General features: G+C 40.5%; 1 protein-coding gene across 8 annotated transcripts in view; it reads left to right on the forward strand.

Annotated features, from left to right (window-relative positions):
• Positions 1–19,178, forward strand: part of TNRC6A (trinucleotide repeat containing adaptor 6A) — a 96,713-nt gene that overhangs the window by 16,929 nt on the left and 60,606 nt on the right. For 7 of the 8 annotated variants that reach the window (XR_005528777.1, XM_039234405.1, XM_039234399.1 and 4 more), the window contains exons 3-4: positions 5,743–5,830; positions 14,515–14,536. Coding sequence is in view for 7 of the 8 variants with exons in the window: in XM_039234405.1 (XP_039090336.1) it covers positions 5,743–5,830; positions 14,515–14,536 (110 nt within the window). In the remaining variant the exon portion in view is untranslated. Of the gene's footprint in view, positions 1–5,719; positions 5,831–14,514; positions 14,537–19,178 lie in introns of all 8 variants that reach the window. The other variant, XM_039234402.1, reaches the window with a different exon arrangement.

The raw sequence follows: 19,178 nt of genomic DNA on the forward strand, positions 1-19,178 counted from the left end.
CCCGACCCAGGGTTTGAACCCATATACTGTGATATCATGACCTGAGCCGAAGTCGGATGCTTAACCGACTGAGCCACCCAGGTGCCCCTTAATTTTTTTTTTTTTAACATTTTTATTTATTATTGATAGAGAAAGACAGAGCATGAGCATGGGTGGGGCAGAGAGAGGAGACACAGAATCTGAATGAGGCTCCAATTTCTGAGCTGTCAGCACAGAGACTGACGCGGGCCTCAAACTCACAAACCACAAGATCATGACCTGAGCTGAAGTCAGGTGCTTAAACCGACTGAGCCACCCAGGCATCCCTGAAATACACTTTTTAAAAAACTTAATAATTTCCTTAAATACTTGATCCAGTTGTGAGGTTACTCTGATGTTCCTAGTTCAGGAGGGTATTTCCTCATGTCTTTCTCTGAATTCTTATAAAATTGTTAAAGCATGTATAAATGGCTTGAAAAAAGTATGGGATAACGTTTACATTTCTGCAGCTTGCTTTATATATATGAAGTAACATCCTAGGGCAGCTGGCTTGCTCGGTTGGTGGAGCATGAGACTCTTGATCTTGGGATTCTGGATTTGAGCCCCACAGTGGGTGTAGGGATTACTTAAAATAACAAAATCTTAAAAAATAAAATAAAAAAGGAACATTCCTTCAAGTCAGTAAACTGATCAACTCCTTTTCCATACAACATGCTATGCTATGCCATTTCTTTGTTTATAGACATTCAGTTTCCCTTGTGAACCTTTCAGTGAACTTTGATGTGCATATGACCTTGTGTACTGTGGGTTTATTACCATCAGATAGGTTCTGCTGAATGGGTGGCTGCCTAGAATGGGTATAACTTCAGTTGTTAAAAAACTTACCACAGGACTTTCCAAAAGATTATTGTAGTTTTCCACCAGCAATAGAAGAGAGAATTTCTTAACTCTCATTCTGCCAGCACTGGATATTATTGTTCTTGAACATTTTTGCCAATAAAATTAGTAAAATACACACACACACACACATTATCACATTATAGTTTTCTCTCTCTCTCTCTCTTTTTTTTTTTTTTTTTTTTTTTTTTTTTTGAGAGAGAGACCGACAGACAGCGTACAAGCATGGGTAGGGGCAGAGAGAGAGAGGGAGACACAGAATCCAAAACAGGCTGCAGGCTCTGAGCTGTCAGCACAGAGTCCGATGAGGGGCTTGAACTCAAGAACTGCGGGATCATGACCTGAGCTGAAGTTTTATACTAGCAAATGCAGGCTTTTCACTACTAGAAAACTAACCAATACAATTAATTGTATCTGCCATCAAAAGACAAAAATCAGGGCGCCTGGGTGGTTCAATTGGTTAAGCATCCAACTTTGGCTCAGGTCATGATCTCACTGTTCGTGAGTTCGAGCCCTGTGTCCAGCTCTGTGCTGATAGCTCAAAGCCTGGAGCCTGCTTTGGATTCTGTGTTTCCCTCTCTGTCTGCCCCTCCTCAGCTCGCACTCTGTCTCTCTCTCTCTCAAAAATAAAAATAAGCATTAAAAAAGAATTAAAAAAAAAGGACAAAAATCACTAAATTCTGCTCCTGAAACCAATATTACGCTATATGTTAACTAAGTAGGATTTAAATAAAAATTTGAAAAAAATAAAAAAGACAAAAATCATATAACTGTTTCGATAGATACAGGAAAGAAACCTAACAAAATCTAGCACACACACATGACCAAATCTTTCCAGCAAACCAAAAACATAAAACAGCCTTTTACTTTTTGAAGATCAAACTGTACTCACTTAATGCTTGAGAAAATTTTTAATATTTAATTTTTTTAATGTTTATCATTCACACATGGCTCAGAAATTAAAATACTATGAAAAGGGTTGTACACTGAGATCTTTCCTTCTATCTCCAATTGGCCCAGGTCCTCCCTCTCCTCCCCCCATAGCCACTCCTTGTTTCTAGATGTTCTTTCAGAGTCATTTCATACATGTACAGGAAAATGAGAGTGCATGTCCTCTCACTTGCTTTTTACACAAATGAAAGTGTACTGCATACTCTGTCGTGCACCTGGCATTTTCCATCATGAGTTTTTTCTAAGGGACAGACATTTTTGCTAATTTGGGGGAGCATTCTAGCTACCTTCCCCTCCCTCCCTCCCTCCCTCTCTCTCTCTCAGCTATTGAACTCCCCAGATGTGAGACCTTACAGCCGTTCACTAGTTATTATCTAGTTGTATCTCCCACATCGCCCTCCCACAAACATTCACAAAACAAATACCTCCATCATTCTCTTAAAGATCACCAGTGCCTGGTCCCTCTTGTTCATACCAGTGGCTGTGCAGTCTTTGTCTTTGTTCTTTGTTTTTTTTTGTTTGTTTGTTTTGCTATTCTTACTCCTGGTCACACAGCCTTGGAAGTGTTCTTGTAAAACTGGGAAGGAAATGAGAAAGGATTGTGGAGGCACACAGTCTGGGGAAAAGATCTGCTGTAAGTAAGAAGATCTAGCACGGAACTTGTATAAAGCAAAAGGATTGCTTTTCTCTGGCTCTTGAAAGGCTCTAGCACTTTACTTTGGGAGATTTCTTGCTGGAGAGGAAAGACCAGGACTTTGAGATTCTTGATATGACTCTACCCTGCACTAACTGTATGGCCTTGAACAATTCATTTCCCTTTTCTGAGCTTCAGTCTCTTCATCTATGAAAGGGTAACATCTTTATCACTTTTTAAAAAGTGATAACTAAACGGTAAAATACATATAAAGTACCCAGCATAGTCACGGACACTTTAATCACTCTGAGGTTTGTTCTCATTCTTAGATCCAGAGCTTGGAGATTTGGGGTATCCTGCTCCTAGCCTTCAAGGAATGAAGGATTACTGACTGGTGTTTTCTTTTGGAGCACGTGTCAAGTACGATGGACCACTTGGACCAATCAGTTCCATCAGCCCTTCCTCCTTTTGATAGATATGTAACTGATAGTTAGATGTCTTAAATGAATCTCTACTAGCATTTAAATCCTGAAAGCCAAAGTGTTTGGGTGCAGGTAGTATATTTATATATTTTTCCGCTTGGCTTTCTGAAGGAGGAGGTGTGGGTCAGGTGTGGTCAGGTGGCTATGGTGCTGGTGCAGAACAGAACTTCTCCTGTGCTTAGAGTAGCAGCTCATACTGTAGTATCTCCCAAGAGCTAGCATGCTACCATCTTATAACTACTAAAGCCACCATTTGGGGCTAGAAAACACTTGTAAACTCATCAAATCCTTCAAAATGAAATTTGAGAAGAGAGAAAAATTGCAGATAAATAGTAAAGGGAGCATGCCATAGAGTAGAAGAATACTGACCGAGGACAAGATTGGAAAGGACCTGCTCTGATATTCACAGGAGGACACGAAGAACAAATGCTGGAGATTCCTGATGTTTCTGCACAAGAAGTGCCCATAGACTCTTGACAGAAGTAAATACAGTTGTGAGTGCTGCTGAGAATTGGTGAGAGGAGCTCCTAACTAGGCATTTGAGTGCTTACTAGAGGTGTTAAGTAAGCACTCCTCATTTAATCCTTACTAAAACGTTATGAAGTAGACATCTGCAGAAACTAATCTCTGATTTTAATGAAGACACTGAGGCTGAAGAAGGTTCAGTAGTTAGAGCTAATAATCTGCTCTTAATGGATAACATGACAGTGATGTAACTTAATTTGATTTTACTTTCTCCTGTGCTGTGGCTATCTCGATGCCCGACTTCCCCAGGATTACAGAGTGAGTGAGCTTGCGCACTCTCTGTGCCTCCCAGACACGGAAGAGTGAGTCATGGCTGTAGTTGGCGTGACCCTATTGTGCTTCTCCATTAGCCACACGACAGTTCTACTTGGAACAAAATGACGTCGGATTATAGCAACCGTTACACTCTTCTTCCGGCTTCTAACTGATTTTATCGGTTCTGTACTCAACTTCACTAAATTACCATCTGTCATACATAATGTCACTCATTTTGTTTTCACTGTCTACATGCGCTCCTCTCAGTTTCTTCCATCAGCAAAGCCAACTTAAGTTTGGTGTGATCTCACTGCACTACACCTGCAGCTCCTTGCACTTCCTTAGGTATTTACTTCTCTTTCTCATTGTATCTTCTGCATCCCCACTGCCATATGCGTTTCAGCCTTGATCAGTTATTTGCAGGTCCCCGTGTCTAGTTCGTGTTGCTCGAATTTTGCTTTGCCTGCCTGATATTTAGACGTCTCCTCTGGGAATCTTCCTTGGAGCAGTTAGGTACTTTCTCTTTGTGTGATTTTCTTCAGGTATCTGATTTTTGGTTGCCTGTTGATGTTATGGATGAAGGTTTAGGTTCTAGAATGTAGGGGGATTAATGTGGGTTTACTAGAGTGAGTGTCCTCTAACTTTTTCTCCAGTTTTCCTCATTACCCAGAGGCTCCTACCTTGAACAGAAGGGCTCATACTGAGTCTGTATCTGAGGAGGGTGTTGATTGCCAGGGTTTACTGGTGTGATGCAGAGTGGGTATAGTTCCCAATAAAGAAGACTTTGATCTGGGGCACCAAACCCCTTGCAGGAGCCCTACCTGCCTCCTGCCAAGGTTTTGTTTCTTTAGAGAGTTTGCTGCTCCCTGTGGCCACGTAGTCACGGGGATGGAAGGTGGATGGGAGGAGTGGGACCCCTGTGGCCTTCCTGTCCCTCAGGCAGTGTCTGATTTCTCTCCTGGCTCCGTTCAGCCTCTCTAGAGCTCCAGTGACACGTTCATCCATTCTCCACGTTTCTTGTGTCCATTCCTGGGTGTAGCTTTCTCTGCTCTTGTTTATGCATCAGCTCCAGATAGATTTATTACCCTTTCTTCCTATCATTTCAGTAAGGTGGAGTGGAAGGGAAGAGACAGACGCATTTCCCCAGTCTGTCATTTTGAAATCCTGAACTAGGGGTTCTTTTGACAACTTCGAGTTTTTCTTTGTGTTTTTGTTTTTTAATTTTTTTCTTAAATGTTTATTCATTTTTGAGAGCGAGACAGAGCATGAGCGGGGGAGAGGCTGAGAGGGAGGGAGACACAATATTTGAAGCAGGATCCAGGCTCTGAGCTGTCAGCACAGAGCCCAGCCCTGTTCCGGGCTCAAACTCATGAACTGTGAGATCATGACCTGAGCCAAAAGTTGGACGCTTAACCGACTGAGCCACCCAGGCACCCCAGACAACTTTGAGCATTTGTGATTTTAATAATTGAAACAAACCTAAATATTGATTCCCAGGTATTGATAGAATAGTTTGGAATGTTTATAGGCTTGAAATACATGATCTTTTTATGAATAATTTGTGTTTAAAAAAATAGTTAATCCAGCTTTTTAGAGCAAGGAAAGCCAAAGACACCCCAGTTACCTGGGCAGAGAGGGTTGTGGGGAGGTCCCAGGCATTGCTGTTAGCTACTGACTGATAATTGGGGCTGGGAGCAAGGTAACTCTGGCTCACACGATGTTTACATTCTAGAATTGGAAGGAGTAGCTTGTTTCCCAGAGTAAAATTTGCTAATTTTAGGTTGTCTTCCTTGACATGACATGAAGATAAAAACTCTGGTACCTGACTTCCTTAAGGAAGAGTACTAAATAGGGGTTGTGGAGTTAGAGTAGCTTGCAAGTTGTGTTTTATTTCAGTGAATGTAAAAGAATAATTTGCCATATCTTTATTTCTAATAAGAGTGAAAATGAATCTGTATGCAACCTTATTTTTATTTCTTAATACTTTTTGGGAAAGTTAATTGCAACTGTGTGGTTCAGGGATTTAGTGCAAGACGAAGAACAGTTGATGGAAGAAAAGAAAAAGAAAAAAGACGACAAGAAAAAGAAGGAAGCTGCTCAAAAGAAGGTAGTATATATGTATAAACTATCTATATTAAGTGGTCTAAACAGATTTAAAAAGAAAGTTACTCTTATTGGATTTTTTTTAAAGCATTTGAATGTTTTAACTTCAGTCAAGATTCATTTTTATATTCAGTGTTTTGAATATGCGTATGTAGTAACTTGTCAAGTGTGTACAATTTAATGCATGGTTTTTTAACCTTGCCGACAGTTTTTCAAAGGTAAGTGTTTTATACAGGTCTTTGTCTTTCAGTTAACTGTTCCTAGGTTTTCATAATATATATATATATACACCTTTCTATACGTGAGAAGAGCATGGAATTTGTAGCTGCATAGAGGGCTGCACTGAAATCTGGCTCTCCCACACAGTGTACTCAACGGTGTGTCCTTAAACGTTATTAGGCTCCCTGGGCCTTAGTTTCCTTGTGTTTTGTAAAATGAGAATTTAATTAAACAAGATAATGTAATACACATAGTGCACACAATTGGAAATAAAGTGTCAGTTGCCTTTTCACTTTTTATTTAGTACCTGGGCTGATTTCAATAATTTGTTATTGACATTAAGATACTCTAAAATTAGCCTAAGACATATTTTACTGTAGACAGTCTCTAGCCATATATTGTCAGAAACTGTAACCAAAGCAATACAAATTGCAGAAAGCTAAAAGATTTTGTTCATAATTATAAGGATTTTTACAAATTAATACTGAATCCTGATGACAGCTGGGCACTCCTCTCCTGCTCTCTCAAGTTTACCTTAAACAAGTTCCAAAAGACCCAGTGAAATTACTGTTCCACCTCTGCATTCTAATGAGAACTATGACTTTAATTTTTACCTGTAGCTCTTTTGGGCCAGGCACTGTGTTACAGCTCCACACTTATCTCTGCATTATTTAATAGGGAAAAGCAACACACACACCTGTGGTAGGTAGGGAGCTGTTGACGCAGAGTGCTGCTTCACTCAGCCTGGAATAGGGCCGATGAATGGGGACATTTTCTTAGAGTAGAAATTAGCCCGGTGAGCAAGGAGTGGAATAGAAAGGACTTCCAAGCAGAGTAGACTCCGAGGTAAGCGTCTACAACCTTACAGAAGTATAGGTTTTGATTGTCTGGGGTGGGACATGAAGGGCAGAAATGTCCAAGGATGAGCCTGCAGAGGGTGGTAGTAGCTGCCGACTCTTCTCTAGGTTTTGGCCGCTAGGTGTTGGGGAAAACAGTGAAGGCATTTTAGTAGAGTTATTGATGTGTTTGAGAATGTTTACCTTAGTGGACTTGGACTTGGGTTGGAAGAGGTGGAAATTAGAGGCTAGGTTGCTAGGAGGGACTGAAGGGGATATGCAGGAAGAGTAACTTCGGTTGACACTTAGGTTCCAGACTGAGTGACAGAGTGCATCGTGGGAGCACTTAATCAGATTAGAGAAATAGAAAGAAAAGGGGAATGAGAGTTTCATTCTGGAGTGCTGAGCTTACAGCGTGACCAATGAGTGCTGGAAGCGGGGGTTGGTAGAATACAGACCACTGGAGGACTGAGAGTGAAGAGGTGATAGGCTCCCCTAGGCATCGGGGCCTTTTGGTTGCTTTCAGAAATGACTGGGAGGGATGCATGCAGCAGGGTCACAGAGTTTGAAACAGGTTTGTAATAGAGTTTTGGCACTGATGATGTCTCAGGCCTCTCTGTCAGAGGCCTGTTGATATGGGTTGGTCTTTCCAGTGTGGTCAGTCTTTAACTCAGGGTTTATTGTGGAAAAGTCAGTAAGCCTGTAAGTTGAGAAGTCTGTAAGTCTGAGGGTGGGAGACGCCTAATGAGACTCTTGTTCCATGGTGTGAGGGCCATTTCCTTAACGAAGAGAGCTTCTAAGAAACTTCAGAGACTTGTTAAAGAAGATGCTTAGGTGTATGCTAGGTAGGATTGGTAGTTTGGCATGCATCTCATGTTGCATTAGACCCTGTTGATCCCTGCATCTAAGGAATTCAGAATTTAGCTGGTTAAGTCAGTATGTCTGTGAAATGGCTGGAGCCTAAGGTATAATGAAGCAGGTTTATTTAGAATTTACCCTGTTCACACACGAAATTTTGAGACGGGGAGGGGGTGGACCACTGGAATGATTTTTTTAAAAGTTACGCTTTTAAAATGTGTAATGTTAAGTAAAAACAATTTAAGTTGTGACAAATACAAATAATGGCTCTAATTGCTAAAATTCATCTTTATCTTCTATTATAACCAAATCTCTAAATCACCAAGTCAGTGTCTTTAACACATGAGTGATGACTTTTGTGCCATTTGGCTGCTCATCAGATCTGAAATGACAGCTTTTCATATTCTTTTCCCCTCCATCCCTGCCTCACCCCATTCCAGTCTCTCACCCTGACTATGTCCTGCTGGAATCGTCGCAGAGGCTTAGTGATAATGGCAGTAGCATTGGTAGGGTACCCAGTGTGTCCTGTAGTCACAGTAATATCTAACCACTGAACACGATATGAACGTTTAATACCTCTAATAAATGTTAAGTGTAGTAGGGTAGGCTGCCACTGTAAATAAGACTGTTCTTCAAATTCCAGATAATCAGCCTATAACTGAATTCAAACGACATACATTGGAGAAGTGAGGACAGCTGGTATTTCTATAGGCTGTTACCAAATATCTATTAAAAAACAAAACAAAGAAGAATCCCAGGTTGGCACACTTACAGTCCATGTGAAAGATTGTGAGTCACAAGAGTTTTAAGACAAGTTTCCTCAAGCTTGTTTTTTTGTCTGTAGAAGGAGCCAGCAGGTGTATGCAGGTAGGTGGCAGACATCTACGTAAGCCAGGTAGGCAGGCTCATTTATATAAATGTTGGAGCATAAACTCACTACAGTAAAAACCATCTGGCTGTTTTATGTAATCTCTGCAAATGTTAAAAAGAAAAACCCTATATATTTTTATTTCTGAAAAAGTCTTTAGGTACTATCTGTTCTGATCCGTTCACTATAGATAGAAGGAGCCCAAGTATTACAGTGAGTTAGGTGGCCAGCTATGGTTTTGTCAGGATAACAGAACTAGGAACAGAATGGGAAGCTGCTTAATCACTCAGCTGGCCATTTTCCAAAAGTTGGTGTGATGGTGTTGTTCTTTATCTTTTTTATTTTATTTTATTTTTATTTTTTAAGAACTTTATTTTTCAGAGAGAAAGAGAGAGCCAGCAGGGGAGAGGGACAGAGAGAGAGAGAGAGAGAGAGAGAATGAGACTCCCAAGCAGGCTCCACACTTAGTGGAGTAGGGCTCCACCTCTCTGACCCTGGGATCATGATTTGAGCTAAGTGAAGAATCGGACACCCAACCAACTGAGTCACCCATGTGCTCCTCTCCTTTTATTTTTTAAAGATTTTATTGTCAAGTAATCTTTCATGGGGCTTGAATTCCCAGTCCTGAGATCCAGACTCTTCCGGCTGAGCCAGCCAGGTGTCCCTATCCTTCATACCTCTTGCTTTTTTCTTTCTTTCTTTCTTTTTTTTTTTTCTTACAACCTAAAGGTGAACTTGAAAGCTGCAAATAATATATCAGGATAATCTCTGTAAGGCATTTAACAGGTCTGTATGCCATGCATACAGAAATAGTCCCTAATAGTCACTATAGTATTTTTAAGGAATTCTGATCACAGGTTATTTACTAGTGTAAATTTTTTAAAAAATTTTATTTAATCAAAAAAATTTTTTTTAATGTTTATTCATTTTTGAGAGAGAGTGTGAGTGGAGGAGGGGCAGAGTAAAAGAGGAAGACACAGAATCTAAAGCAGGCTCCAGGCTCTGAGCAGTCAGTCAGTACAGAGCCTGACACAGGACTTGAACCCGCAAACTATGAGATCATGACCTGAGCCAAAGTCAGATGCCTAACCGACTGAACCACCGAGGTGCCCCTATATTATTTTTAAGTTTATTTATTTATTTTTGACAGAAATAGAGAGTAAGCAGGGGAGGGGCAGAGAGAGAGAGAAAGGGAGGGAAAACAGAATCGCATGTGCAGAGCCTGATGTAAGGCTTAAACCCATGAACTGTGAGATGGTGTCCTGAGCTGAAACCAAGAGTTGGATGCTTAGCCGATTGAGCCACTCAGGTGCCCTAGTTATTTTCTATTTTAAATTTTAAAAAAGTGACATAACTCATTATATAAATGATTAGACACAAAGAAGGCTCACTGTAATATTTTTACTATGGTAGTTCTAAAAATTTTGTTCTCTTAAATATAAATTTGAGTATTTAACTTCCTCTTTAAAGAAATTTTACACAAAGATTACATCTTTTTATTATATTTCAGCCTCAGTACATCTCTCACAATAAAGATCAATGTCTGGATGTCTTTATTTGTAATTTTGTTTTTTGAAAAGCTTTCTATTTCATATCTTAAGAATCATGGCTGTTTACTTATCTTCTAATTCTAAGGCTTGGGAAATAGTTTGACATAGCATGGGAATGTGGTTTCTGTACTTAAAAAGGGGGCAGTAGGCAGGCCCAGAATGGAGTTACTTGGGTTATTTAAAAGGAGGGGGGAGGGGGCGCAACAGTGGTAGCAATAGGTCGTTACCATGGATTTATCTCCAGGTTTTGTTTTTAGAAGAAATTTCTAGAAGGAATCTTGAGAGAAATGTAGTGAGGAGGGAAAAAGGAGGTTGAGAAATTAGGTTAATTATAGAGGGATCATTTGGTATAACCTTTAAGCATATAATTGTAGTTCCTAGAAAGCATTTAAAGATTGAGAGGCCAGAGGGAAGCAGTAGTACAAATTGGGATCTTTTAACGTTGAGGCTGTTTTAAAGCCTGTTGAACACAGACTGTTGAGTATTTTTGTTACTGTGTTAAGAGCTGTGGGGATTTTTCTAAGCTTTGTGGATTTAAATGTACTTAGGTTGAATTTAAGTGAGACTTAACATTATAGAAAACTTCCAATTTTCTTTCCCCTTTTTGGAGAATTTAGTATTAATTGTCATGTCTCCCGAAGACCTTTTTGTTCTGAAGACTAGGGGTCATGTTCAGCGGTGTAGGTAACATTTTCTTAGCAGCCTGGGCGGTAACGTAGTCCAGGGCAGTCGGGTGTTCTCTTCCAGCCTCTAGCCCTGCCCGTTTCACCTTGCTGGTCTCCAGTCCTTTTTTTTTTTTTTTTTTTTAATTCATTTTTTTTCAAAGCACTTTGTATGCATCCAGCCTTGAGGGCTAGACTGAGTGCTGCTGGCTAAGAAATCCTGAAAAAGTTTTCTGACCCCTGATTATCTCATTTGAAATAGGTGAATTTAACCTTTAATTCTTTACTCCTAATTTTTTTCTTTGTTTTAAGATTTTATTCAATTTTAATGTTTATTTTTGAGAGGGAGGGAGGGGGGAGAGAGAGAGAGAGCGCGCGCGCGCAGGGGAGGGGCAGAGAGAGGAAGAGAGACTCCCAAGCAGGCTCCACATCGTCAGCTCAGAGCCTGATACTCGGCTCAAACTCACGAATTATGAGATCATAACCTGAGCTGAAGTTGGACGCTTAACTATCTGAGCCACCCAAGTGCCTCTAAAGATTTTATTTTTAAGCAATCCCTACATCCAATGTGGGGCTCAAACTCATAACCCCAAGACCAAGAGTTGCACGCTCCAATGACTGAGCCAGCCAGGTGCCCCGCTAATGTTAGTTTCTAATATCTGGCACTGTATTAGGTACTGTAGATGATTAAGAGAAAAAAAAACACACACACACAACCCAGGGACTTGGGAACCTGGAGTGTTTGAGTTGGGCCTTTTCCCAGCATGAAAGGATTGAGCCACTGCCACAGGCAGGCATGGCTGGTGACAGGCAGCAGCAGCGGGCAGCAGCGGGCAGCAGCGGCAGCTAATACCTATTGAAAGCTTCCTGCCTGCCAGGCACTATCCTAAACTCTTCTTCCCCCCCTGAGCTCTTCATGAGTTAGATCCTTTTAGTCTCACAACAGCTCTGGCTGGGTGGTCTTGTTCCTGCCCTCATAGATGAGGAAACTAAGCTTTATGGAAGTTAACTAATTTTGATCCAGGTCACAGAGTATTAGTGGTGGAGCCAGAATTCAGAGTCTGGCTTCAGACACTGAGCTCTTAGCTGTTCAAGTGTGCTTAGGGATCCAGGGGTTGGGACCAGTGGTGCAGAGCGTGGCAGAAACGGAGCCTGGCATGTGCTGTGTCTGCCACTTGTCTGATCCCTTTCTTTATACAGTGAGGCACTTGTGGTACTTGCTTGCGGGAATCACAGCTCAGGTTTGTTTTTTAAAGTAAGCTCAGTGCCATGGAGCTCAAACCACAGCCCCAAGATCAAGAATCCTGTGCTCTGTGGACTGAGCCAGCCAGGTGCCCCTGTTTTTTTTTTTTGTTTTTTTTTTTTAAGAAAAAAATATTCAATATGGAAATAATTTTGCTTCTAGATTTGACAGAAGCCTTTACTTCTGTCCTACAGTGATACCTCACATTTGAATAGTGTCTTAAAGAAAAAATCTTTTATATTGTACTTGACCCTTATAATAGCCCTGAAAAGTAGGCAGTGCAGTGCCCCCCACCCCCGCCCCATTTCGGGAATTAGGAAACTGAGGCCCAGAGGGTTTCAATGACAAGGTCATGTAAAAGTAAAAAAAAAAAAAAAAAATGTTGAAGTTAATTTTAATGCATTTTATGTAACCAAATATATCCAAAATATTACTGTTTTAACATGTTATCAGTATTGAATATTATTAATGAGACATTTTACCTTTTTAAGTACTAAAAAATAGAAGCCTAGTATTTTACACATCAGTTTGGACTAGCTTTAATTTCAGGGGTCTGGTATTTAATTTCACACTGTCCACATGTGGCTATAGACTCCTGAAATTTTGAACAGTGCAGACACTTCTTAAAATTACTGATCCTATTTGGAAAATACTCTTTTTAATAGTCTGAGTAATATGCTAGGTGTCTGGACCAGGCCACAAAAACTTACTTTAAAGAAGTGTGGCATTTTATCAGTTCTGTTTCCTCCTAATCTGTTAGGAGCTCTTGGGTTCTGTGACTCCCATCCCTTTACCGTGTTAGTCAGTGTTCTGATGGGCAGACACCTCTGGATGTCTTCTTGGTGCCTTCTTGTAGATGACAGAACATTGAGTGAGGTTGCCTGGTGTTCTGAAGCAGCATGGAGTTGTTTCTCCGGAGGAGTTGGAGAGCGCACGTCCTGTATGTTCAGGCCTACAAGAGCAGCGCTGTCTTGGGATTTAGTAATGTGGTCGTGGCTTCTGTGCTTAGTTTCCTTTGAAAGTAAACTGTGGAAGAGACCAGGAGAGCTTTTTTTAAAATAAGATGTTCAGCATGTAAAATAATTTTTGTGCTGTAATGTTTTGGATTCAGAAAGTTAGGTATCTTATTGTTTGACATGGTACTTCTCATAAAGTATGTGTATACCAAGTTCTCTCTAAGAAGACTGTTTTTCTACCATCAAATTTTAAAACACTGTCTCCAGAAATAAAGTGTTCAAGCTAGTTGACTGGTCTTTTGCCATTGTCCTTCCATCAGTTTTTTTTTTTTTTTTTTTTTTAATTTTTGATCCATATAAAGTAAAAGATGGGCCTCCATTATTTGCCATAGCATCAGTGCTCTAAAATTTGATAAAGTAGCTCACTGCCCACACTGATTCATCCTTTCCAAGGAAAGATTGTTCCGTGTGGCTTCAAGAGTAGGGTAATTGCCATATAGTCCTTTACCACCTAGTTCTATACTGATCTGATTCAAAAAATTATATTTTTAATGTATAATTTTAAATAATTTCATATGACTAAACAAAATTATCATGCCCCATGGCCCTTAAGGAAAAGCCTTATCTTTATTTTGGAAGAATTCCTGGTTATTCCACTACTAATTCTGTCTTTCCTCACCTCCCTGTCCATCCTTCTATCTTTTATTTTTAGGACTCCCATGCAATTGGTCTTCATAAAAAAGTTGATTTTTGGCTGTGGCCTCTGTCTGTAATCAGTGCTTTCTTTTGGGGGCCTCTGTGGTTTGCGTGAGGCACCTTGAGGCAGCCCTGCTGCCCCCACGCCCCACTCCGCGTTAGGAGAGACCTCGGGGTGTGCGACGGGGCAGGGCGCGGGAAGGCAGGCTTTGTGGCAGGTCGGCTTCTGAGCACAGTGATCTTAATGACTCAGCAGATGTGTCAGAAGCAACAGATGTGTTTGAAAACTTTTACCCCACTCAAAAATATTTTAAAGTTAGCCATGTTTAACTGAAATAGCAGCCTAACCTCAGCTTTTCTTCCAGAAAACTTAATTCATCTTTTATCATTTGAAAGAAGAATTTTTGAAGCCATTTAAACATATGCAAAACTCCTTAGATCCATGAAATGTTAAAGGTGACAGTTACATAAAAATCATTTAAAAACTAAATGAGAACAGTGCAGTCTCTTTTTTCATAATTATTTACTATCATACAATGATGTCTTCTCTGCTATGTATCTAAAAGAAACATTTCAAAAATTTTTATTACTAAACATTGTATCAGAGACAATGGGGCACATCTGTGGGAAAAGCATGCTTTCTTTGCATATCTTTTCCTATGCAGTTCATCTGAATGACAAATTCCTTATTTAATAAAAGTGTATATGTCTTATATAATAGTAATATATGAACATTTTATCATAACCATTTCTTTCAGTTTCATATTTACATTGTTTTTGTTTGTTTGTTTTTATTTTAGGCCACTGAACAAAAAATCAAAGGTACGTTATTTAAAGCTATTTTTATCCTTTTTTTTTTCATAAAGGTTGTTGATATGCATTTGTATTCACCCCCAGGATGGGAGAACGAAGAGCATGAAAGAACAGGGGGTGGGGACAGATTTCTTCAGTGATAACACCTTGGAGTCCTCCTTTGGGGTTAATGGTTAACGTGGTGCAAATTGCCACTTTTAAAATACACTGCCTCAAGACCTACCTTACAACTGTCTACTAGATTGAACACCACTTCCTAACCTACTCCCTGGATTTGAGTCTTTGAGCACACTTCCCTTCCCTTCAGTTTTCCATTTAAGTCTTCTTATCTGGGGTTGCCTCTGAGACTCTCACCTCATCTCTTGCTTTATTCCTTGGTCTCTCTGTACAGCTGTCCCCAACTTCTTCCTAGAGGCCGACTGTGATACCCGCTCTATATTTAATTACTAATAACAGTGGATTGCTAACCCCGTGGTTATTTTGCTAGGCTGAACAGCTCCCAGTACTACATGTCAAGCAAAAGCCTTCAGGGTGGTAAGGAGCCAGGATCCTAATTCCTCTCAGATCCTGAGTCAGGAATTTTTTGCCCTCCTGGGAGTTGACTACCTGCTAAGGAAGAGTGTAGGGCTCTCAGATGCTGAACTTGTTAGTTTGGAAGATTCTGAATTTCTACTTTTAGCTGTATCAGAAGCATATCCTCTCCATTTGGTTGAGATACGCAGCCAGTACCTCCTGTTTTTATTTGAGGTCAGCATTCGTTAAGGAAACGTTTATTTGGGGCAAGTTTGTAAGAGTGAATGAGAATAGTATTAGCTTATATTTTACTGGAGAAAGTGGCAGTAGAAGGACACACCTAAACACACTGTAGTATGAGGTGATTTGCTTCAGGTGGAAATGTTGATGCTGCCCGGGAGTGCAGGGAAGTGATAAGTAGCTTCTTTGACACGAGGGGTTAAGGAAAATCTCCTTGAGATGACAGGTCTTAAAAGATGAAACAGCCAAACCCAAGAAAGAAGGAAATGGACAAGGGGAGCAACATGATTTAAGATACAGAGACAAGAAATAATGTGGTGATATTGGCATCGGATATTCCTACCACTAAATGTCCAGCAATAAGTAGGTAGAGGGTAGAAGGGTTCTTTTGAAGGGATAGGCGGGGGTTAAGTCAATGAAGGCCTTACGTGCTCTGTGTACCAGGGAGCCTGGACTTGTGTTGTATTGACAGGAGCCACAGAAGAGTTTAAGCAGAAGAGTGACATGGTTTGGTGTTTTTTTGTTGTTGTTCTTTTTTAAAAGTTGTCAGTCAATGTGCATGAAAAGTGTTGCCGGAAAGATGGAGCTAAGAGCAAGGTGCTCTCGACAGAGGACGCAGGTGGACAAGAAGAGGGAATATTCAGAGAATCAGTGTGGGAGTGTTGGGGGGAAGTGACAGAATATAGGCCTGGAGGCAGGAGGCAATTGTAGGGCTTGGTGCTGCTTAGAGAATGGAGAGCCAGCCAGGGCAACATGTGGAATTGTTGACTCACTATATTATACACCCAAAGCTAATATCACACTGTGTGTTGACGGTACCGGAATTAAAATAAATAAAAATAAATAAACTATTCTTTGAGGCTTAAAAAAGGAAGAGTGGAGAGCCAGCGAAGATCATGGTCATAAGCTATGCTTTAGGAATATTTCTTTGTCAGTGGTGTCTAGTGTCACCAGTAGAAGCAGTACCAGGAAGGGAAGAGGAGGAGTAGAGAGGGTAAAGACGATTGGAACTGAGGTCTTGGCAGCAGGGGCCGGAGATGGATGAGAGATGTGGGAGGTATAGAGTTTGCAGGATTGCAGCTGGTGAGATCAGAAGGGGGATTTGAAAGTGACGTTGTGGCTTTGAACCTGGATATGTGAGAAAGTTACAGGGGTGTGGCATGGTATAGGGGGGTGAACATTTCCAAATTAATGTAGTAGGAACATGACCAAATTCATCTTCTTCAAGCTCTGCTTTCCTCACACCACTTCCCTCTGTAAGGATGTTACGTTGTCCCTTTGCCCTGCTTCAAGGCCAAACTCCTTAGCTTGGCTTTCAAGGCCCTCTTTGATCTGGCTTCCCATGATCTAACCAGCCTCTTTGCCTTCACTCCTTTATACTTTGCAGAGCATTCTTCTCTCTTTCATGTTCATCCCTGTTTCTGTTTCTTTTTGATCCAACTCCTCAGCCAAGGAGGCCTGTCAGTGTTTCCAAACCTCGCAGAGCTCATCTTCCAGTGTCCTCCTTTCCTGATTTCTTAGGGTGTTAGGATGTGTCTTATGTTTGTGGCACTTGATTCTAGTCCATCTTAGGTTTTTGCCTGGCCTGTGGGTGTTTGTTTTTCCAGCATGATCTTTGAATACCTACTGTTAATATCCTTTCCAGATGTAAACCATCCTTTTACACCTATACCCAAAATATGAATATATTTGAAGCTTTTAGATTTTAGACTTTGCACAATTCTGAGAATGTTAGGCTAAGTATATGAAAGTCCCTTCGAGGTGCATTAGGTTGTTTTGCCAGCTGTTTTACTCATCTCACCATCATGGCAGCTCCCTTCATAATTGGTCACAAGTATTCTCATTTATGAAAATATATTGTGTGTATTTGTGCTGTGTATAATATCTGTGTGGTGTTTGTGATTTGGGGTTGATGGTGTTAGGGGTTACAAACTGGAGGCTGGTGGGACAGTTTTGGCACACATAGTTGTTGTTATTTATTAAACTTTTGATTTCGGAATAATTGATGGTTTATAGAAAAGCTGAAAAGGTAGTAGAGAGAGTTCTCATATACACCCCACCCAGTTTTCCTGTGACTCACATCTTGTGTTTCTTTGGCACCTTTGCCAGAACTTAGAAACTGATATGGGTATTAATGGAACCCTAGACTTTGAGATTTCACTATTTCTTCCATTAATTTCTTTCTGTTCTAAGATCCAGTGCAAGATACAGAAATGCATTTAGTTGTCCTGTCTCCTCAATCTCCTCTGGTCTCCCCAAAGTGTTTTTATTATCCTTTAAAATTTTGATTGCCAACCTTTAAAAATCAGGAGCATTCACATAGTCCAGAATATACTGCCCACAGCATTTCTTGTCTTTCTGTATGAGAGTCTGTATCAGGCCCAGGTTGAGTTACTTGTGGCTGTCACGTACTTGACAGAAATATGACAGGGCTGTGGGACAGAAAGCTGTGACCGAGGAACTGCATTTTTAATTTGATTAGATTGCATAGCTCTAGAACCTCCTTGATTATCAAGAATCAGGATCTTAGTGTTCACACTGAACACAACCAGTTAGGCTGTAGCACCCTCTAGAGAGTTCTGACTTTAGTAAGCTGTTCTTTCTAAGGCTACTGCCATTTCTGGTTAAATAACACTAATGTTGCTTCCACCCTGTGGTAAGACTGTTTATATAGAAGTTTGGTTTTTGTAAAGTATCATAAATTCTTGACCAGCTTTTTTACATGAAGACAGATGTTTATTTTTGGTGCAGTGGATTCATAACTCATCTGATAAAAATGTGGGCCAACGTAATGCGAGACATAATGAAATTCTTGAAAATTTTATTCTTGTGACTTAAACTTTTTAAAAAAAAAACTGTAAGGAGCATGAATATTTGAATGTTTGAATATTTGAAATGTCTTTTAAAAATATGTATGAGATGGGGTCCCTGGGTGGCTCAGTCCCTTAAGTGTCTGACTTCAGCGCAGGTTGTGATCTCACAGTTCGTGGGTTCAAGCCCTGCGTCAGGCTCTGTGCTGACAGCTCAGAGCCTGGAGCCTGCTTCAGATTCTGTATCTCCCTCTCTCTCTGACCCTCCCCTGCTCGCTCTCTCTCTCTCTTTCTCTCTTTCTCTCTTTCTCTCTTTTCTCTCTCTCAGAAATAAATAAATCATTAAAAAAATAAAAATAAAGATATGTATGAGTTTCTCCTTCAAACACAAGGGAGTAAAATGCTAAAAAATTTAGGGTGAGATATGGGAATAGATGGATAAGTTTTAAGAATGCCCTGTGGCCTGCATAATATAAAGGCAGAGAAGGAGTTGACAGAATCCCCTTGGGAACTTGATTCAGAAAAGTAATCATTTAAAAGCAGCTTTTCAGTTCTGACACTGGCTTGTTTTGAAAACATGCTGATTATGTATTCCTTGTAAAAGAATAAGTGCTCTTTCCGCCTCCTTCCTCTCTCCTCCCTCCTTGTCCCTCCTCCCTCCCTCCTCCTCGACATCCTCCTTCTTTCTTTCTCTCCCTCCCTCTCTCTCTCTCTCTCTCTCTCTCTCTCTCTCTCTTACTCACCATTGCTTTCTTCAGGTGATTTTATAAGCGAGTTATATTGCAGAGAATAACAAACCTTAGAGCTCTAAAAGGAGATGAAGGGAGGCTGGGATGGAAGCAGTAATGGAAAATAGTAAAAAGTAGAAAAATAGTAGATAATGATTTTTTGTGATCCCTGGTGATCACATAGGGAAATATAGTTTATTGCTGCTGTTCTCTTTCTAGGTCAATTAAAAAAAAAAACTCTTAATGAAAATTGGATCAGCATTTAAAACACATTCCTTGCCACATTTGGAAGGCATTATTCTTGCTCAGGTCTCTCTCTCTCTCTCCCTCCCTCCCTCCCTCCCCCTCCCTCCCTCCCTC

This window comes from Hyaena hyaena, unplaced genomic scaffold (assembly GCF_003009895.1).
Source record: "Hyaena hyaena isolate Hyena2069 unplaced genomic scaffold, ASM300989v1 scaffold_88, whole genome shotgun sequence".
Classification (NCBI taxonomy): Eukaryota; Metazoa; Chordata; class Mammalia; order Carnivora; family Hyaenidae; genus Hyaena; species Hyaena hyaena.